This window comes from Ambystoma mexicanum, chromosome 3q, assembly GCF_040938575.1.
Source record: "Ambystoma mexicanum isolate Mex_15411 chromosome 3q, UKY_AmexF1_1, whole genome shotgun sequence".
Lineage (NCBI taxonomy): Eukaryota > Metazoa > Chordata > Amphibia > Caudata > Ambystomatidae > Ambystoma > Ambystoma mexicanum.
Window position 1 is genome coordinate 550,523,583 of NC_090926.1, and position 20,688 is coordinate 550,544,270.

Genomic DNA, 20,688 nt, shown 5'->3' on the forward strand with positions numbered 1-20,688 from the left:
GGGGTTCAAAAAGAGAGCCTTACTAGAATTTTTTCTGCTCTCAAACCACTTGTGTGAAAACCCCTTCCGTGCTTGTGTTATACTATTCCGCCACTGGGGTGGGTTCTAAGGGCATAGCTGGGAATTTCCCCTGCCCACGATCCACTTGCGTACCCCAGTGTGCTTATCCTACATAGAAAAATGTGAGGGGGGGTGGGTTCCGGAGCCTTACTAGGTACTTACCCTGCTCCTGATCCACTTGTGGTGAGACCCCCCCTTCTGCAAGCATGGGGGTGGATACTTGAGGCATACTAGTACAAGCTTATGCTCAGGTTCCTCTCTCCTTTTCAGTTTTGTAAAACCCTTAGCGCTCCCACCTGTATTGATGTTCTCTGGTGGATCTGAGCGCCTGGGTCTTCTATAACTGTCTTTTCCTAGAATATTAACTAATAGATACAAGACCCCCCGGTATTTTTAGAAGGAGGCCCTTCTTGGAGTTGAATGTTTATGTTTAATTTATAAAATGAGGCGTTTTAGCCTACCCTAATAATATGATTGTGTTCCATCTTCTATCTGGCCCTCGATATTCCTTTCCCTACAGTTTTGCAGGGTGGGAGGGATGGTTTTTTAGACCTGCAGCCGTCCTGCTGCTGTTCGTGGCTGACGGGGAGGAAGAATGAGAAGGGCCACCTTGCCCCAGCCAGATAAAGGCAAAATTCGGCCTGGGGCAAGGCGGCCCCTTCTTTGAACTTCAAAAGGCCCCCGCCCAGCATCCGCAGGCTGGGAAGGGGGGCCTTTGAGGTATGGAGGGCAAGGTGACAAGGGGCAGTGACTACCGGTTGTCACCTGCCCCTCTCACCTCACCCTCCTGTCGTGGAGACGCGCTGTCTGGGTTCCCATTGTTACGGGACCCAGCAGCCCGACCCCACCATGTGCATGCTAAGTGGGGCAGCGCCAAACAGGCGCTGCCCCACGGGACTTCACACAAATCCCCCACCTCCCAGCTTACGTCCCCGGGCCTCCCATCCGGGTGGGCCCGGGTGTATAAGCCTGGAAGTGTTTTTGTGTTGGGGAGTGGCATGCGAGTGACATGGATGGATGACAAGTGTGACAAGACAGGCAATACAGAAATGACAGTTGCAAGAGTGAGGAGACTGACGACCAGGATGTGAGGTGGAAAAAACTTTGGCCACAAGCTTTATTTTTGTACCAGCCATGGTGCGAAAGAAAAACCAGCCATAACATCACATAAGGAATAACAATAAAAATATTTTGGGGACAGAGGGAACAGGTGAGCAGGGGGCCCTAATCCCAATTAGGGGCCGCTCGAGGCTGTTCCCCGCCGCCACCCTGAGGGGATGCTGACCGGCGTCTCCCAGGTCCCCCCAAAATAAGGGATTATAGATTAAGTACAGCCTCTGGCTGCAAGGGTCCAGAAAATATTCCTGGTGAAGATGTCCATGCCTTCAATGGACAGGTGAACCCCGTCACTGCAGAACATGGCCTGGTTGTGTACCGAGATCCCATGCTTAATAAATTTGAGGCCTGAGAAAAGGCAGAAATTGGCCACAGCTTTGTTCAGTTTGCGCCTAGAAATCTCCATGGCTTTGTTGCACTCCGCCCCATGCCAATGTTGGCGAGGGATGATTTCTGACATCATCACTTCTGTTCGAAGTCTTAGCATGTGTGCCAGGGATCTGAGGGAGGTGCAGATTTCGGCCAGGAGAAGCTTCCTGCCCAGCTGAGGCAAGTCATTGCCCCCGAGGTGGATGATGAGAAAATCGGGAGGAGGTGAGCAGGCCCCCAGTAGGCCGGCGAGTTTGTCGTGTAGGTCTCCCCAGCGCATGCCCGGCTTACCCCACCAGTATGTGATGGTGTCTTGGAAATGCATGCCGTCCTGGGTTTCCTCCAGCCATCTGCTGGCCCTGGTAATGAAAGAATGACCCACAATCCAAGCCGTCTGGGATGGGGGGTAGCCTGTGTTATGGGGAAAATAGAGAGGGGGGGGGGGGGGGAGATGGAGGATACTATTAGATCAAGTCTTTCCTGATGTATCTTTTGTAAGCCCCCGATCTCCAACCCCCAATCCCTTTTATGGCTTTCTCTTGCATCCCCCCCATCCAGGCTGAGGTGGCTGCTCCTATCCTGAAGGAGTGGGATCCAAATTCAGTAGGATTCCATCCTATAGCTATTATAGTCTTCTTGAGGACAGACCTCAACTGGAATCTACTGAGGGCAGACCCATTTTTGTGTGTGAATAATTGCCCCCCCCGACTGGTGCGCTTGCTCATGAATGCCTTGGTGGTGCAAATGGGGCAATATTCTGTTTCCTCAATGCAGTACAGGTTGATGATCCTCCCTTTTCCTAACTGGTCAGTTTTGGACCTGCACAGTTTCACAGCCATGGAATCCTTCCCCATGTGGATGTCGCCTATATCCAGCCCTTCCTCTGATCCTGTGTTTTTGGAGGCTATCTCGCTGATCCTGAACGCCCCAAAGTAGTTTAGTGTGAAGGCGGCTCTAAATAGTGAGGTCTCATAGGCATTGTTGCATACTGCAGGGAGGGTGTCTAGCAGAATTTTTAGTTTAGCAAAATTGAGGGGGCGCCTGGTGTCTGTCTTGACCCCTTCCATTTTGGACCAACCCTTGAGAGCATATCTGGTTAGTGCGCCGTGTGTGGGGTCGGGCGCCCCCGCTAATCTAGTGTAGTATGACACTGCTGCCAGATGGGATGAAGCCCATGCCTTCTTTTTGCTTTGTTTGAAAGCCCATTCCATGAAGTCATTGACATGGCACTCCTGTATATCCCTGATGTTGGTGACTTTTGTGATCCTTCCAAAATCAGTCAAGCACTTATTGTACATTTTGGCAGTTTTCTGTGCCAGCGCCTTTTTGGCCAGTTCCCCTAAAACGCCTTTAGGCTCACCTGTAGGAGTGTGGTGCCGGGAAAGGCAACCCCTTTTGTCCAGGCCCGGGGGTGAGGGTAGAGCTGGGGGCGGGCATCTCAGGGAAGAGCTGTTACCGGCTGGCTGGCGGGTGGTGCCTTGGGTGTGTCCATGATGGCCCAAACCTCTTCCGGAACCGCTGTCCTCTTGGCTTCTGCCTGTGGGTTTAGTGCCTTGAAAGTGGAGAACTGAAAACGGGACAGAGCGTCAGCGGCCTTATTATCTTTGCCTGCAATGTGCCGTCCAATTATAACGATGTTATTTTTCAGGGTGACTTTCGTCATTTCTCTCAACACTTTTAGCACCAGAGGGCAGGAGGCAGCACCCTTGTTTAAAATGTGTACAACCGCCATGTTGTCTGACCATGTGACCAGCTCTGTGTTGGCCAACAGGTCCCCCCATAGGTAGAGTGCCAGCCATATGGGGAATATCTCTAGCAATGTGATGTTCCTGGTCCAGCCCCTCTGCTGCCAGCAGGGCGGCCAGTGGCCGGCGCACCACTTGTTACCAAAGCATACCCCAAAGCCTCTGCTGCCAGCCGCATCCGTGAACAGGGACCTTTTGTCTGCCCCATTCATGGGTTTGCGCCATATCACTTGGCCATTGAAGTTGTTAAGAAATGCTTCCCACATGACCAGGTCTTGTGTTATTTCCTTGCCCAGTCTGATGTGGTGGTGTGGCTTTGTAACCCCCCTCATTTTTAGTTCCAGGCTCCTGTGAAAAACCCGGCCTTGGGGCATGATTCTGGTGGCAAAGTTCAGCTTCCCAGCAAGGGACTGTATTTCACGCAGCGTAGCCTTGTCCCTGCCTGCTATCTGCCTTATTGTCTGAAGAAGGTCCTCTATTTTGTCCCTGGGCAGGCGGCACTCGCCCATGGAAGAGTCAATCTCTATTCCTAGAAATGACAGGGTGGTGGTGGGTCCTACAGTTTTTTCGGGTGCCAGCGGAACCCCTAACACCTGCATGGTTTCGCTGAATGTTTTTAGGGATGAGCTGCATAGGAGGGACCCAGCTGGGCCGGTGAAAAAGAAATCATCCAAATAGTGTACTGTTCTGGCTCTGGGCATGGCCTGTTGGAACGCCCACTGTAGGAAAGAACTGAACTGTTCAAAATAGGCACACGCAATGGCGCAGCCCATGGGAAGGCATTTGTCAAAATAGAATTTATTGTCAAAATGGAAACACAGCCACTGGTAGGTGCTCTCGTGCACAGGCAGCAGCCTGAAGGCTGACTTAATGTCTGCTTTAGCCATGAGTGCGTGTCTACCTGACAGTTTTACTAGGTCGACCGCATCTTGCACGCAGCTGTAAGAGACAGCGGCCTCCGTGGCGGGGATGCCGTCATTGAAAGAGCTACCGGGTGGGTGTGATAAATGATGGATCATCCTGAACTCCCCCGGCTCTTTTTTGGGCACGATGCCCAGGGGGGGAGCATAAAAACTCAGTGAAGGGGGGATGTTGGAAGGGGCCCTCAATCCTCCCTAGTTGCAACTCTTTATCAATTTTTTGGCTTATTATGGTAGCTAGGGATGAGGCCGATTTTAGGTTCTTGGGTATGGTGGGAGATCCCCGGCCCTTGAATGGGATCCGGAAGCCATCTCTGAAACCCTGAGCCAGGGATGCTCTAGCTGCTTGGTCAGGGTAGTTATCTAACATTTTTTGCAATTGGTCGATTTTTATTGGTGAGGCGCCTAATCTATAGCTAGTGCATGTTTTTGCCATCAGTGACTTTTGGGCTGGGCCTGGAAGGAGAGGCTTTTGTGCAATTGTTGCTGCTGTGGCCACCACTGCATGTGCTGCATTGGTGCTTGTATCTGCACTCTGTGCCCTTGTTACATGACCCTCTGTTGAAGTACCAGCAGGACCCCGGAGTGCTTCCTTTGGCCCCCCCGTTGCTGCGATTGCCAGATTGCCTCTGATTATGCCCTGTTTTTTGCCCCCCTGGGGGCGTTCTTCGAAAGGGAGGTTTGTTTTTGTTAGTATTTATACTGTCCTGTTGAGCCCTGCGCTGGTTATGTTGCCTGTTTCTACCCCTTCTATTATACTGATGCTCATAATCCTTGCTGCTTTGGGCGCTCTTAGCTGAGTTTTCTTTTAGGACATGAAAAAGATACAATTTAGGGTCTTCCTCCTCCCAGCCCAGGTCAGGGAATCTCTGCATCTCCTTCCTAAACTCTCTATCATAGTGCAGCCAAGACTCCCCCCCAAAGGTATTGTGAATCTCCAAAATTCTGTGGTGGTAGGCAATCAGTGCTGTGCCCTCTTCAGGGAATTTTTCTAGAATTATTGTGGAAAGTATTTGGAAAGAGGCCTCCCAGTTCTGAATATTCTTCTCCAGTGTGGGCCTCTTTGCTCTTTCTTTTTTTTCCTCTTTCTTATCCCTTTTTGAAATGCCAAAACCTAAATCTTCATATTCCAATAGGCAGAAAATGTCAATAAATTGCTTTTTCCATATCTTTCTCTTAATTTTCCGCTCAATGTGCCATGCAATGGTCTTCTTTAGGCTTCTATTTACACTTTTGCCGGCAGTGCGCCTCCCATATTTAGTCATATGAGGGGTTGGAGACGGTACATCTTGGCTAGGCCCAACCCATGCTTTAAGGTGGCCCTGGTCCTCCTCGCCCCCCGATTCCGACTCTGTGTCTGTGCTGTCACTCTCGCTGCTGGAGCTGCTCGAGTCATCCCTGTGCCTCCTCTTTTTCCCAGCACCCGCACCCTTATGCCATTTTAAAAATTGTTCAAGCATAGGCCCCAAATCATTGCTTTTCACAGTACCTGATTTTGCTTTTCTTTTGGTGCCTGGGTGGGTGTCTGAAGAGGCGGGCATGCTGCGGACATCAAGGCGCTGCTTCTTCCTAGCTGGCTGCTCCCTTTCTGCCGGCTCCTCCTCGCCGTCGACCTCCTCTTCCAAGGCGTCTGCGTCATCTTCATTGAGACTGGTGGATGCGAGCTCTGCCATTCTTTCCTGCACCACGTCCATGCCATGAACGGCTTCCGCTGCTTTGGCCCATTCCAGGAGTAATGTGTCTTTCAGGGATAAGGCGTTGGCCATCTCTTGCCTGTTTGGGTCTCTGTGTGCTGGTTCGTAATGGGTTGTCCTAGTGTTTCCCAACTTGCTGTGTGGGTCAGGGTCCTCTTCCCCTTTATTGTAGTTCCCAGGCGAGGTAAAATGCTGTGGCTCTCACTCAGTCTCCTTCTAGTGCAGGTCTGTCGATATGTGCGTCTGGGAATTCCAGCTGACCTCTGTCCTCTGCAGCGAGAAATTAAAAAATTGTTTAGCCCAAGTATAATTTCTGTGCCCTCTCTGGGGCTCGAACCAATGTCCTTGTAAGCTTGAAACTGACGCTCCCTTTGCAGTGCTATGGAGACTCTGCTGCTGCAGGCCTGCTCACTCCTTGTGTTGTGCTCGAGGACCCGCCTTCTTTGGGCTCTGCTCGCTCCGTGTGCGGCCGTTCACTGCCGTGCAAACCTCCTTGAGCACTTCGGAGCCTGCCTTACTTGATTCCAGTGTCCTCCCAGAGCCGGAGAGAAATTTAAAAATTGTTTGGCAAAATATAAATTCTAGCACCCTCTCCGGGGCTTGAACCAATGTCCTTGTACGCCTGAGACTGATGCTCTCCTTGCCGTGCTATGGAGACTCTGCTGCTGCAGGCCTGCTCACTCCTTGTGTTGTGCTCGAGGACCCGTCTTCTTTGGGCTCTGCTCGCTCCGTGTGCGGCCGTTCACCGCCGTGCAGACCTCTTCGAGCACTTCGGAGCGTGCCTTACTTGATTCCAGTGTCCTCCCAGAGCCGGAGAGAAATTTAAAAATTGTTTGGCAAAATATAAATTCTAGCACCCTCTCCGGGGCTTGAACCAATGTCCTTGTACGCCTGAGACTGATGCTCTCCTTGCCGTGCTATGGAGACTCTGCTGCTGCAGGCCTGCTCACTCCTTGTGTTGTGCTCGAGGACCCGTCTTCTTTGGGCTCTGCTCGCTCCGTGTGCGGCCGTTCACCGCCGTGCAGACCTCCTCGAGCACTTCGGAGCGTGCCTTACTTGATTCCAGTGTCCTCCCAGAGCCGGAGAGAAATTTAAAATTGTTTGGCCAAAAATAATTTCTTGCACTCTCCCTGGGGCTTGAACCGAAGTCCTTGTATGCCCGAGGCTGACGCTCTGCTTGCGGTGCTACGGAGGCTCTGCTGCTGGGGTTCTGCTCACTTCTTGTGATGTGCTCGATCTCCGTCTGTAGCTGCTCACTGCTGTGCAGACCTGCAGCCGTCCTGCTGCTGTTCGTGGCTGACGGGGAGGAAGAATGAGAAGGGCCACCTTGCCCCAGCCAGATAAAGGCAAAATTCGGCCTGGGGCAAGGCGGCCCCTTCTTTGAACTTCAAAAGGCCCCCGCCCAGCATCCGCAGGCTGGGAAGGGGGGCCTTTGAAGTATGGAGGGCAAGGTGACAAGGGGCAGTGACTACCGGTTGTCACCTGCCCCTCTCACCTCACCCTCCTGTCGTGGAGACGCGCTGTCTGGGTTCCCATTGTTACGGGACCCAGCAGCCCGACCCCACCATGTGCATGCTAAGTGGGGCAGCGCCAAACAGGCGCTGCCCCACGGGACTTCACACAAATCCCCCACCTCCCAGCTTACGTCCCCGGGCCTCCCATCCGGGTGGGCCCGGGTGTAAGAGCTGGGAGCACAACGGAGCTTCTGGTAACGTGACAGTCATATTCAGCTGCTGTAGAGGGACTCCGGTCCCAAAAGGAAATCAAGTGCTGGGCCAGCAGGGCTCCCTAAATGGATGGGGGCCCTGTGATGGAACGAGATCGACAGAGACCAGCTGTTGCTACTATGCATGTCTTTTGGGACCACTTGTCAGGACCTTCGACCCTGGCTAGTGAGCATGTGTGCCTACTGTATTTTTTTAAAACACTAATGGGCCACTAGCTCTATCCCCCACCTCACTTTATCTGTCAAATTCATTTTTTTAAAATTATTCACATTTTAGTAACTATCTTTTTTTTAAAGAAAACACAGTTATAGTAGCAATGTACTTGAAATAAACATGGCTATCTATGGGCGCCGACAAATAACTCCAGTTAACCGTAAAATGCGTGCAAAATCCAAAACTCATCCCAGCCCTCCAATGCCCTCACCAAGTGCCCCCCTCCACTTTTACTGTCTTAATAAAATGTTTATTTTTTAACAGATCTTTCCCAAACTTCCAGTCTGGGGAGGGCCTGTTTGCAAAATTTCAGCCAAATCTATCATACGAGTCAAAAGTTATTAGCTATTCATTTTTTGGGTCTCCTATGTATCTCAATACTCAAATATAGTGTTGCGACCATCGCACTATAATGTGTGTATATACATATATTAAGTTTAAAATGTTTAGATAAGGGGCAGGTAAGGAGAATAGTTTCAGTGCAACAAAGCCCTTGAAATTCACTGAATAAATCTTTAGTTGAAGTGACGTTAAGGTTCTGATTTGTTGGAAGTTCACCAGAGACAGCCACTCAACAGAGAGCTGTCCTGGACCCAGGAATCAAAGGAGCACAACCATTCAAAAGGGGTAGCCTCACACCAGAGTGCAGCATACCAAATTGGCCCTTGATCCTTATTCAGAAGGGAAGGGGTGGGGTTAGTGCAGACAGGGAGAGCTCTGTACGGTTGGGGGAAGGTTCCACCATTCTGTTTCTCTTTGCCTCTCCTTCCTGTCCCCTTGACTTCCTCTAGCACAAAGAACTTTGGGTGTGATGCCAGAAGGCAAAGTCCACTTATTTCAAGAGAAGGGATTGGACCCTTAAAACATGCTAGCTTTAGTCCAATCACATATGGACCTTTACCTTTAAAAGAAGGGGTCTCACACTACTTCTTTTAATCATCTTTTGGACTTCAACCCTTGAAGAAGATTTATTTGGACCCAGTCAGAAGAGCAGTACTTTCCAAAGTCCTGCATTTGTGAAGTGAAGACAGGTTTTCCAAAGATGAGGTAAGCTCTGTCCCTTAACCATCCCCATGGACCATTGGTACCCAGGACCACACCATGTTGAAGGACCCCTGCAGTTGTGTGCCAGTCTCCCCCGTGTTTGGGAGCCTTAAAACAAGGGCCCATCTTGTCCCTAAGTCCCTGGAGTGTGTCTCAGAGCAACCTGAGGAGTGACATACTGCTTGAGCAAGACCTGCCTCTCTGCCAGCCACAGGGGTACCCATGACCTCATTGTGTTGATGGTCCCTGCCGTTGTGTGCCAGCCTCCCCTGTGTTTGGGAGCACACTCAGGGTGTGGAAGCCCTTATTAAAATTTGTATTCAATAATACGATGCTGGTAATACCATCTCTGAAAGGGAAAACTCATGATCAGGTTCCACTTTCATAAACTCCATGCCAAAAGCATAGTGTGTACCTGTGCCCTGCTGCATTAGTATCCTCATCTCCAGCTCCTGATCTACCAGTGGCACAGAGCAGGTCCAGAGGTCACAGGTACCCTCTTGATACCTGCAGTGATAGCAAATTATCTGCAGCACAGGGGTTGTATTCCAAAATGTTTTGTTTATGAATAGCCCATGCTTGTGGCAAGGTAAACTCTAAAAATAAGCCATATATGAGATAGGGCATGTTGCATGGCATTGCTCATAATAATTGCAGCCACACTCAATATGATATCACACGTGTATTTTGAGCTAGCTCAGTTGTGGAAGGTGATGTGTATTCTGGCCAGACAGGTTGATCCTGCCAAGTGGCAGGACAGTAACCTGAATGGCCATGCCCCACCATGTTGAAGGACCCCAGCAGTTGCATGCCCTCCTGCCTTGTGTTTGGGAGCATGAGAAAGGGATTAATCTTGTCCCTGACTCCCTGGAGTGAGACTCGCAGCAATTTGAGGAGAAGACCTGCTGCTGGACAAGACATGCCTCTCTACTAGCCACAGTGGTACCCAGACCTTCAACATGTTGTAGGCCCCTGCAATTATGTGACAGGCTCCCCCATGTCTGGGAGCACAAGAAAATGACTAATTTTGTCTGTAAGCGCCAGATTGGGACTCACAGTACCCTCAGAGCACAGACAGTCGGGATCTCAGTGTATTTCCATTTGAACAGCTTGGAGCTGTTTTCAAGAACTGTTCAACACATTCAAACCACCTGGACCCTCAGGTGCTGCCTTGTGCACTCTCTCGATCTTCAAATCGCTTGCATAGTGCCTAGAAGTCTCGTTTGACGCTTCCAGACCACCGGGTACTGAAAAAAGGTACTATTGACTGCTAACTACCACCTTCTTCCAATTTTGCCACCTAGAGACTGGTTAAGTCACTTTTATCCCTTTTGCACCGAAGAACATATCCTTTTAAAATACATTGGGGTTATTACTTGCCTGTTAGGGAGAATTCTCAGAAATGTGATAATTCCTCTCCTACCTTAGAGACCCCCACCGCTTTATGCTGGACTTTAGGACTTTTAATTTTTATCGTGGAGAGACTACAACCTTTTTCCCACTCTCTCATGTATTTTTCATTGATTTGGACACTGTGTTTCATTTGGTTTTGGAGTCAGACAAACTCCATAGGCATTATCTTTTTACATTGTGACACACAGCACCTTCAGTGCAGTGCCACATAGAAATCCTTTGGATTTCTGATAACGTTTAAATACCTTCTCTTGGATAACTACTGTTTCCAAGGGCAGTGAAGTGAAATTGACTTTACTTACATTTGTTCTAGACCCAGCACACACTATCTTACCATAGGGTGCTGGAGGGGTTACTTAGTATCTCCTTTGTCTAGTTTCTCATGTAACATTTTTATGTTACCCTTTCTACAATTAATGACTGGTGGCAGTGGTTTACTTTTTCCTACCATTGTGTGTTTCTACTGCGGGCTGCAATTGCAGCTGCAGAAAAGCACCCATGGGTGCCCATTTTGTCAAAATGGCCACAGTCTTCTTTTTTCACAATTTCTGATTGGAAAGGTCCTTCTTGAGATTTACTCTGCACGCCAAACCAGGTTTGGTCCCTTTGTTCATTTTGTCTTTGGGGGGATTCACTGGTGAAGCTCGCCTCTGGCTCCAGTGTGTCTGGCAGGGCAGGAAGTGAGGGAGGTGTCCAAAACTCCCTGTGCTTAATGCCCTTGGTTACCGGAATGCACCCAAAGGTGATTGACAGCTAGGCTGCGAATGAATGGGAGAAACCTGCATAAATGGTGAGGTTTTGGGACAGAAGGCGTAGACAACCGCTGCACGAAGGAATCCGAAGAAGAACTTGGAAGAGACGCTGGTTTGCCCGGTGAAGCCCTGCTGCAGTGGCGAAGCTCTGAATTTACCTCGCCTAGAGAAGCCTTGCAAAGGATGACTTCTCCTCTTGGGTTAGTGGGACCAATCGACTCCAAGACAAACTCATCTGGAAATCCTCTTGGAGCTGGCTGTACTTCCATTGCTATGGCAGGAACCGATTGCCAGGGAGAGGACCACCAGAATCGAGTGTGTCGTCTTTAAGTCAGATGCGAGCTCAAAGAAGATCCCCTGGACTCCTATGAAACAGGAATGGCCAAGCCTGAGCCAACTCAACAGAGTGCTGGACCCCAGATGCTAGGAAAGTCCATAAGGTATCCGAGAACTGCCGTGGTGCTATTCGCAAGAAGCTGAACCCGCGAAGTGCCGCTGATCTGAAGTTTGCCCATTGCTGCCGCTGTCCTTCGAACCGTAGTGCAGGAGCCCTCAGATGTCCTCCGTCTTGTCCTCATGACTGAGGCCCAGGCACAGTAGGATCTGCAGGACCTACAAGAGGAACACATTGACCCCTCCTGAGATAAGCCTGGCTGGTCAGTCACTCCACCAACTTATTTAGTACATGCTTATACCAAAGGTTGGGTTAACTATTGCGAAGAGGCCAAGGCTGGTGCAGTCTCCCACAGGGTACTGCATACAATATTGCCCAACACTGGTGGCAGGCGGTGAGGATCTGTTGTACAGTAGTTACATTGAGTATTTTGCTTTGCTTGTGTTCAACCAAACCTCTGAAAGCCTAAGCTCCATCAGAACAGCAATTATAATAGGCCAAATATGGATAATTTCAGTTAGGATGCCCTGATCATTTTGACAGTAGATCAACTGAAAGAAATGTGTAAAGTCAGGAATCTTATTGTAAAAAGAAAGAAACATGAGTTGATTAAAAGGTTGTTGAATCACCAAGGTGTGGGTGGTAGGCCCGTAAAACCAACTAACTTGCATGTGGAAATTGATACTGAGGATAATAGTTCAGAGTCTAACTCTAATGTCTTCGAATAGTCAGAGGAGGTAGAGGAGTCCCAGGATAGGAGCGACTCTTTGCCACACACTGCTCGTTTTCCTCAAACCATGTCCACTGGGACCCCACAAGGTCCATCACTGAGTCCAGAATATGTGTCTCTTGAGAAAATGAGACTTGAATTGAAATTTAAAAGATTACAAGCTCAAGCTGAAGCCAAACATCAGGCCATCAAGCTACGGCAATTGGAAATGCAACATGCTCTTGAAATGAAAAGATTGTCTCTTGAAAATGTTTCCCTCTCAGAGTCTCCTCTAGGTCTTCCAGTCCAAGAGGCCTCGCCTGCCTAAAGAAGCAGTGAGTATGAAAGATGTGAAACTTGATATTTTTAACTGGTTGGGTGCCTTTGAATACAATCATGGGATTCAGGATCTCACTGGGAATCAGCTGATTCCTTGGCTTTTGTCTAGGCTTCCCCAGGTTGCAACAGATGCAGTAATGGAGGTGGGTGAACTTGAACGACAGGAGTATGAGAATGTGAAGCTGGCCTGATAGCCAGATTTGTGAAACCTCCTTCCCAGTATCTTAAGAGGTTTAGGACCCTAAAAAAGAGTGATAGTACCTCTTGGGCGACCTGGGTGTGTGACCCACCTCTGTTGGTATGCAAACCAGAGGGGGGTCTGGGAAACTGGTCATCCACCCAAGAACAGGTCAATGGGCTGTGTTTGTTCTAGTAGAGGGACTCCCAGAACACCCTTGTTTTGCATATTAAGTAACTTTGGGTCTCACCCTAAGTTACCAGGGGAATCCAGACGTGGACCCCTTACTCACTGTTCTTAGAGAGGCACAGCTCCACCCCAATGATGAGGCCCGACTAGGCCGAAACATGTGTCTGTGGTTGCTGTTGGTACTCTTTTTCAGAGGAGAATTGCCAAGCATTTCGGTGCTGAACTGCCCCTGGGCAGGACAAAGACTGATATGCAGGGAAATCTCTCCTCTGTGAAAGGGAAAGTGAGCTGAAAACTTGGTGGAGTCTCTCCCAGTGGCCATCCACTCAAGAACAGGTCAATTGGCTATGTTCGTGCTGGTAGAGGGACTCCCAGAACCCCCTTGTTTTGCATATTAAGTAACTTTTGGTCTCACCCTAAATTACAAGGGGAATCCAGACGTGGACCCCTTGCTCACTTTACTTAGAGAGGCACAGCTCCACCTCACTAATGAGGCACGACTAGGCCAAAACATGTGTCTGGGGTTGCTGTTGGTACTCTTGTTCAAAGGAGAATTGCCTAGCATTTCGGCGGTGGACTGCCCATGGGCAGGACAAAGACTGATATGCAGGGACATTTCTCCTCTGTGAAAGGGACAGTGAGCTAAAGACTTGGTAGAGTCTCTCCCAGGTGCCATCCACCCAAGAACAAGTCAATGGGCTGTGTTCATGCTGGTAGAGGGACTCCCAGAACCCCCTTGTTTTGCCTATTCTTGAAAGACTTTGCCAACAAGCAGCTTCCCAGCTGGAAGGGCAAGAGCCAGGGAAGCACAGGCTGTACTGGGAGGATGGCCTCCTTTACAGTGAGCCTATTGAGTCTACCACAGGGGACTACAGAAGACTTGTAGTGCCTCAGGCGGTGAGACCCCAGTTTCCACATTTAGCACATGAAATTCCTTTAGCTGGTCACTTCAGTTTTAAGAAGACCAAGGAAAGGGTTTCTCTGTATTTCTACTGGCCCAAGATGGGATCTGATGTAGATACATTCTGTAGAAGCTATAACTGGCAAGAGTGGAGCCAAGAACATGGCACCCTTGGTGCCCCTCCCTGTGGTGGGAGTTCCTTTTGAGAGGGTAGGGATTGACATTGTTGGTCCCCTAGACCCTCCCACATCTTCAGGCAACCGATTTATATTGGTTGTGGTAGACCATGCTACCAGGTACCCTGAAGCCATATCTATGAGGACTGTTACTGCTCATGCAGTGGCTAAGGCCCTCCTTGGTATTTTTACCAGGTTTGGTTTTCCTAAGGAGGTTTTCTCAGACAGGGGGACCAATTGTATGTCCCACTACATGCAAGCCATGTGGATAAATGGTGGAGTGACCTTCAAGTTCTCAACAGCCTACCATCCTCAAACCAATGGGTTGGTGGAGAGGTTTAACAGAACTATGAAGAGCATGATTGGTGCTTTAGAGGAACCCCTTAGAAGAAAGTGGGACCTTCTACTGCCATACCTTCTCTGTGCTTATAAAGTAGTCCCTCAGGAAGGGGTAGACTTCAGCCCCTTTGAGCTCCTCTATGGTCATCCGGTTAGAGGTTCATTGCCCATAATCAATGAAGGGTTGGAGAGTGCTCCTTCCCTCAAGCCAGAGAGAGTGACTGACTATGTGTTATGTCTCCGAAGGAGAATGACACAAATAATGACAGAAGCTTCTGATAACTTGAAATCAGGTCAGGCTCTGGTTAAACATTGGCATGGCCTGAAGGCCAAAATTGTGGAGTTTACTCCAGACTAGCTAGTTCTAGTTATGGTGCCTACAAGGCAGAGGGCCTTACAGGACAAATGGATTGAACCCTTCAAGGTTGTGGGCAAACTTGGAGAGGTCAATTACTTAGTGGAGTTGGGCAATTCAGAGGAGGACCATAGGGTCTTTCGCACAAACCGCCTAAAGGCATATGTATCCAAACCAGAATTGGGAGCTTTGCTCTTAGCATATGATCAAGAGGAAGAGGAGAGTGAACCTCTGCCTGACCTACTCAGGGGACAGCCTTTAGATGGAAAAATAGAAGGAGTTAATATTTCTTCTGATCTGACTCTGCAACAACAGGAGGAGTGCAACATTCTGTTAAATCAGTTTGCCTCCCTGTTTTCACTGACACCAAGCTTGACCCCTTGGGGCCAGCATGATACACTCACTGGTGACTGTCTCCCTGTCAAAAGCAGGGGTTACAGAATGTCAGACCATGGAAGAACCCACATAAAGGAAGAGGTCAAGAGGATGCGTGATCTTGGGGTAATAGAGCCATCTACAAGTCCATGGGCTAGTCCAGTTGTGCTAGTGCCAAAGACAGGATACGCGGAGTTGAGAGTCTGTGTGGACTATAGAGCTCCTAATGCAGTCACCACGACTGATGCCGATCCTTTACCCAGGACTGATGAGCTGGTGGACAAACTTGGTTCAGCCAAGTTCCTCTCCTCAGTACATTTGACCCAATATCAGGCTATTGGCAAATAGTTTTGACAGACCATGCCAAGGAGAAAATTGCATGCATTTGCCACCCCAAGAGGCCTCCACCAGTTTAAAGCTATGCCTTTTGGACAAAATAATGCACCTGCTATATTCCAAAGGATGGTAAATCATATTCTGAATGGGTTAGAGGACTTCTGCATGGCATACTTGGATGACTTTGCAGTGTTCAGCCCCACTTGGGAAGAGCATCTTGACCACCTTGGATATGTTATGCAGGCTCTTAAACAGGCCCATCTGACAAAGGCTAGTAAATGTCAAATTGGTCAGAGTAAAGTGGTCTACCTTGGAGGACGGAGGAGGTGAAATAAGGCCATTGCCTAGCAAGGTACAAGGTGTGAAAGACTGGGCCACCCCTACTACTCAAACCCAAGTGAGAGCCTTTTTAGATCTCACTGGTTACTATAGGAACTTCATTGAGAACTATGGGACCATAGCTTCTCCCTTGAATATGATCTTCTCACCCAAATTCCCCAAGAAGGTCAGGTGGAATGGGGAGTGCACTAAGGCATTTTAAGAATTTAAGAACGCCCTTTGTCAAGCTCCAGCCTTGTGAGCTCCTGGCTACAACCAATCCTTTATTGTACAAACTGATGCTTCAAATACAGGAATAGGTGCAGTTCGGAGTCAGCTGGATGAGAAAGGCAGGGAACACCCTATCTGCTTCATCAGTAGGAAACTGAGAGACCATGAAACAAGGTTGGGAACAATTGAAAGAGAATGTTTTGCAATTGTGTGGTCTTTGAAGTAGTCCACTAACCCTCGAGATGGGTAATGCAGATGAAGGGGGAGAATCCTAAATTGTTAAGACTATCAATCAGCCTTCACGGGTTTGATTTCACCATAGAACACAGGTCAGGGTGTAATCACCAAAATGCTGATGGTCTTTCCAGAAAGTATGACCGACTGGAGTAAGGAGATTCATCCAGGAGTGGATTAAATCCTCCTGTCCCTTAGTCTGGAGAGGGGAGGGACGAGTGTTAGGGAGAATTCTTATAGATTTGCTAATTCCCTTCTACATTAGAGACCCCCAGCTCTTTCTGCTGGACTTTAGAGAGAGTGAGACCTTTTAACCACTCTCTCATGTATTTTTCATTGATTTGGACACTGTGTTTCTTTTTGGTTTTGGAGTCTGACAAACTCCATAGTCATCATCTTTTTACATTGTGACACACAGCACCGTCAGTGCAGTGTCATAGCAGAAATCCAAAGGATTTCTGCTAAGGTTTAAATACCTTCTCTTGGATAACTACTGTTTCCAAGGGCAGTGAAGAGAAATTGACTTTACTTAGTTACTTAGTATCCCCTTTGTCTAGTTCTTTCTACCGCAGGCTGCAATTACAGCTGCAATAAAGCACCCATTTCTCAAAATGGCCCGGTCTTCTTTTATCGCCATTTGTTGTTGGAAAGGTCCTTCTTGAGATTTACTCTGAGTGTCAAACTAGGTGTGGTCCCTTTGTTCATTGTGTCTTTGGCAGGATTCACTGGTGTAGCCCGCCTCTGGCTCCAGCATGTCTGGCAGGGCAGGAAGTGAGGGAGGTGCCCGAAACTCCCTGTGCTTAATCCCCTTGGTTACAGGAATGCACCCAAAGGTGATTGGCTGGCTGGCTGTCCTTGCAGGACAGCCACCCTGCTGTGTGATTGACAGCTAGGCTGTGAATGAATGGGAGAAACCTGCATAAAAGGGGAGGTCTTTTGGACAGAAGGCAGAGTCGACCACTGGACGAAGGAATCCAAAGAAGAACTTGGAAGAGACGCTGGTTTGCTCGGTGAGGCCTGCTGCAGTGCCGAAGCACCGAATCCGCCTTGACTAGAGAAGCTGTTACGCTCACCTGGCTCCGAGAGGGGCATCGGTCAGACCCGGACTGCTACGGCCTCCACCCACGTGATGCGTAGTGCAGCGATGACTGACTGGATCTGCCCTCCTAATCTTGTCTGCTTGACCCGTAGAAATGTTCTCCTTATATTCTTGAAGGATGAGCCCTCCATCCTGCGAAGCACGCAGGGGCGCTTTGATGACCAGTTACTTCACTGGGCTGAAGATATTGGAAGAGTTGTAGATGAATCCTGACTCCAAAAAGTCATGGCGAAGAGCCGTAAGTATATAGTTTGTAAGAGTTCAAAATGTCTGGAATTCACTCCTGCCCAATTCCTCTTTTATCTTGCAACTTTGACCCAATAAGAAGATTGACTGCTGAAAGCGCTCCGGTAAAAGTCTGTGTTACCCAACACTGTCCGGTAAATAATGCCAAGGGTTAAACTTTCTGCTTTATGCTTTTCTTATAGGTGCGGCATAAGAAGATGTGGCATGCTGATGAATAATACCTCCGGCGGTAAAATCGGGTAAGCATATGGTGGCTAAAGAGATTGTCTCTGTCTGTTCTCTCTGCTCACCTTAGGTGCCGGGATTCGGCCATGTAAAGATGGAGACAGCGCCGGATCGAAGAAATGCCGCGTGGAATGGTGAGTATGGTGCGGCGCTGCTGCTGCGATGCAACGCTTTTAAAACAAAGTCTTTCCTCTGGTTTGAAGATGCGATGAATCCGGAATCAGGTAAGAAATCAGGTAATACTCTTGTTCTAACCTTTGCTTCTTTCCTTCTTTCTAGGTGCTCCAGGTTCGAGGCGGGCGTGGCAGAAGGCTGGATGCTGCTGCTGGCACGGTGAACGTTACGCTGCTGGATGCAGAATAACGCGAAGCGTGTGCTGCTCTTTGGGCGTGGTTTAAATAGCCTCCAAAGTAGTCCCAGGTAGGTATTCCTCCCCGACCACAGCCCCTAAGGTAAAGTAGTCCCTTCTAGGCCTCACATGGGTTTGGATCTTCTTGCAGCATGGTCTGCATCAGGTAAGTGTGCACCTATAAGCCTGGCACCTATGGCGCCAGGACTGATGTCCCATATGAGACTGGCGCCATAGGCGCCAGGACTGAACCCAGACAGCCCCTAACAGGGGTTGCTGGGTTTTCTCAAGGCAACATGATGCCTGCTCCCGGGGCTGATGGACGTGGTCTGGATGCACAGGGGTATGCATCATGACAAAGCCCTGCAAAGGATGACTTCTCCCCCTGGGTTGGTGGGACCAATCGACCCCAAGACAAACTCATCTGGAAATCCTCTCTGAGATGGCTGTACTTCCATTGCTGCTGCAGGAACCGATTGCCAGGGAGAGGACCACCAGAATCAAGTGTGTCGTCTTTAAGTCAGACCCGAGCTCCAGGAAGATCCTCCGGACTCCCATGAAGCAGGACTGACCAAGCATGAGCCACCTAAACCGAGTGTTGGACCCCAGATGCGAGGAAAGTCCATAAGGTATCCGAGAACCGTGGTGGTGCTATTCACGAGCGAGAAGCTGAAACCACAAAGTGCTGCTGATCTGAAGTTTGCCCATTTCTGCCTCCGACCTTCGAACTATAGTGCAGTAGTCCCCAGATGTCCTCCCTCTTGTCCCCATGGCTGTGGCCCAGGAACAACATGATCTGAAGAACCTACAACAGGAACAGAAGCCAGCTAGAACCGATTTCTTCAGACCTAAGTGCTGTCAACTAAGTGGTACTTACCTCTTGTTGTGTAGTCTTGCTAGCTCTCAGTGGAGACTTGCCTTGGTTGCCTTTACAGAGTTGCTTGCAGGTTTGCCTTTCACATGCCTCCCAGCTTCTGGTGCACCCGTGATTTCTTTTTCAACAAAAACCCTCTATAACATTGTGCAAGAACTTTTACTTACCTTCAAGAGGAACTCCAGCTCCTCTAGACTTTGCTCAAGTAACATTGCCTGTCCTAGCTCTCTGAAGACTCTTCTAACCTCTGACTTTGTGCTTTGTGTTAACTATCCCTCAAAAAAGTCATGCATTCTATAACTTTTGTAGCTGGGAAAGGGTTAATCTACATTGCATTGGGGGGTTCAAAAGTACTTACCAGTTTGAGAAACTTGATAACCATTGTTTCTTCCCTCTAACCTTTTCCTTTTAACACCAAAATCAGTATTGCTCTAAATGTAACAGGAATATATCAATGTCCACAGTGTCCTAGTTATTTAAGTCACCAAAGGGTGTAGTAAGTGTCTGTGTGCCATCTGTAAGCGATATTCAATCAACACTACAGCTAAGTCAATGCCTAGTCTGGGATGCTGAGGAAAACCCTTATTGATGTATTTTTATATCCAGTTCAGTACTCTGGATGACAACCCTTGTATAACACCCCCTCTTAGAACCCCCCTGACCCCACTGAGCCAAGAAGTAGGTTTGTTTTGCAAATTAAAAGGTTTATTTGAAAATGTAAACGATATATATATATCACACTTCTATAAATAAATTGATAATGGATATTACACTTGTGAATATGAGCAGTAGTCAGCAAGAGGTAACTTATGAATAGGAACAGAAGAATAAGGTGGGAAAGAATGCTTTATATGGTTCAAGGAAACGCAAGGTGGAATAAAATGCAGTACAGAAATAACTTGTTATGATTTTAGCAAAAGGTAATATGATTACTTTTTCTTTTGACAATTCACTCCCCCCCTATGCAATACAAGAAATGGAAGGAGAGCACACAGTCTTCAAGAATCCCCACAAATCACACTTTATAATGCAATACACAGTTCCAGTTCTCCCAGCAAGCTTAGGGAAAACAGGGATGAGTTTTAAACACAGGCGAATTACTTTAATGTGGTTTACAAGGAAGTGAAAAGGTGCTAAAATTGCTTTTAATTCCCTCTAGAGGTTCAGGGTAGGTGATGGCTACTTTATATTAGTTCAGGCTCACTTTAACAATACTCTATGAATGATTAGCAGATTGCAAACGAATTTTAGCAAAGAGAAGCAAAAAGCTGCTGATTTCTACAGATGAAGAAATCGGGCCAAATCGCAAATCGCGGTAAATTTTGCGAGTGCGTGTCTCGCGATTACGGAAAAAGTATAGGGAGTAGGAAGTCGGTTCTAGGTTCGTTGGAAAGCCTAGGTTCTAAGCTTTCAGATGAAAGAAGGTTCCGGAGATATGGATGATTTAATAAAGGTAGATTTTCGGATTTAAAGTAAAACTCAAAATGACAGGTGACAGCTTGCAGCTGCAGAATTGACAGGTGACAGTTGTGCAGCTTTACATATGACAGAAGTTTGCCCATTTCTGCCTCCGACCTTCGAACTATAGTGCAGTAGTCCCCAGATGTCCTCCCTCTTGTCCCCATGGCTGTGGCCCAGGAACAACATGATCTGAAGAACCTACAACAGGAACAGAAGCCAGCTAGAACCGATTTCTTCAGACCTAAGTGCTGTCAACTAAGTGGTACTTACCTCTTGTTGTGTAGTCTTGCTAGCTCTCAGTGGAGAC

General features: G+C 48.4%; 2 protein-coding genes across 2 annotated transcripts in view; one reads left to right on the plus strand and one right to left on the minus strand.

Moving 5' to 3' along the window:
• Window positions 1-20,688, plus strand: part of C3QH5orf58 (chromosome 3q C5orf58 homolog) — a 240,754-nt gene that overhangs the window by 8,090 nt on the left and 211,976 nt on the right. The window lies entirely within an intron of this gene.
• Window positions 1,149-7,552, minus strand: LOC138582729 (uncharacterized). The gene is made up of 2 exons (XM_069654316.1): window positions 5,700-7,552; window positions 1,149-3,112 (listed from the first exon to the last, which is right to left on the minus strand). Exons 1-2 carry the CDS (start codon window positions 5,974-5,976, stop codon window positions 2,010-2,012), a joined length of 1,380 nt encoding a protein of 459 aa, XP_069510417.1. The 5' UTR covers window positions 5,977-7,552; the 3' UTR covers window positions 1,149-2,009.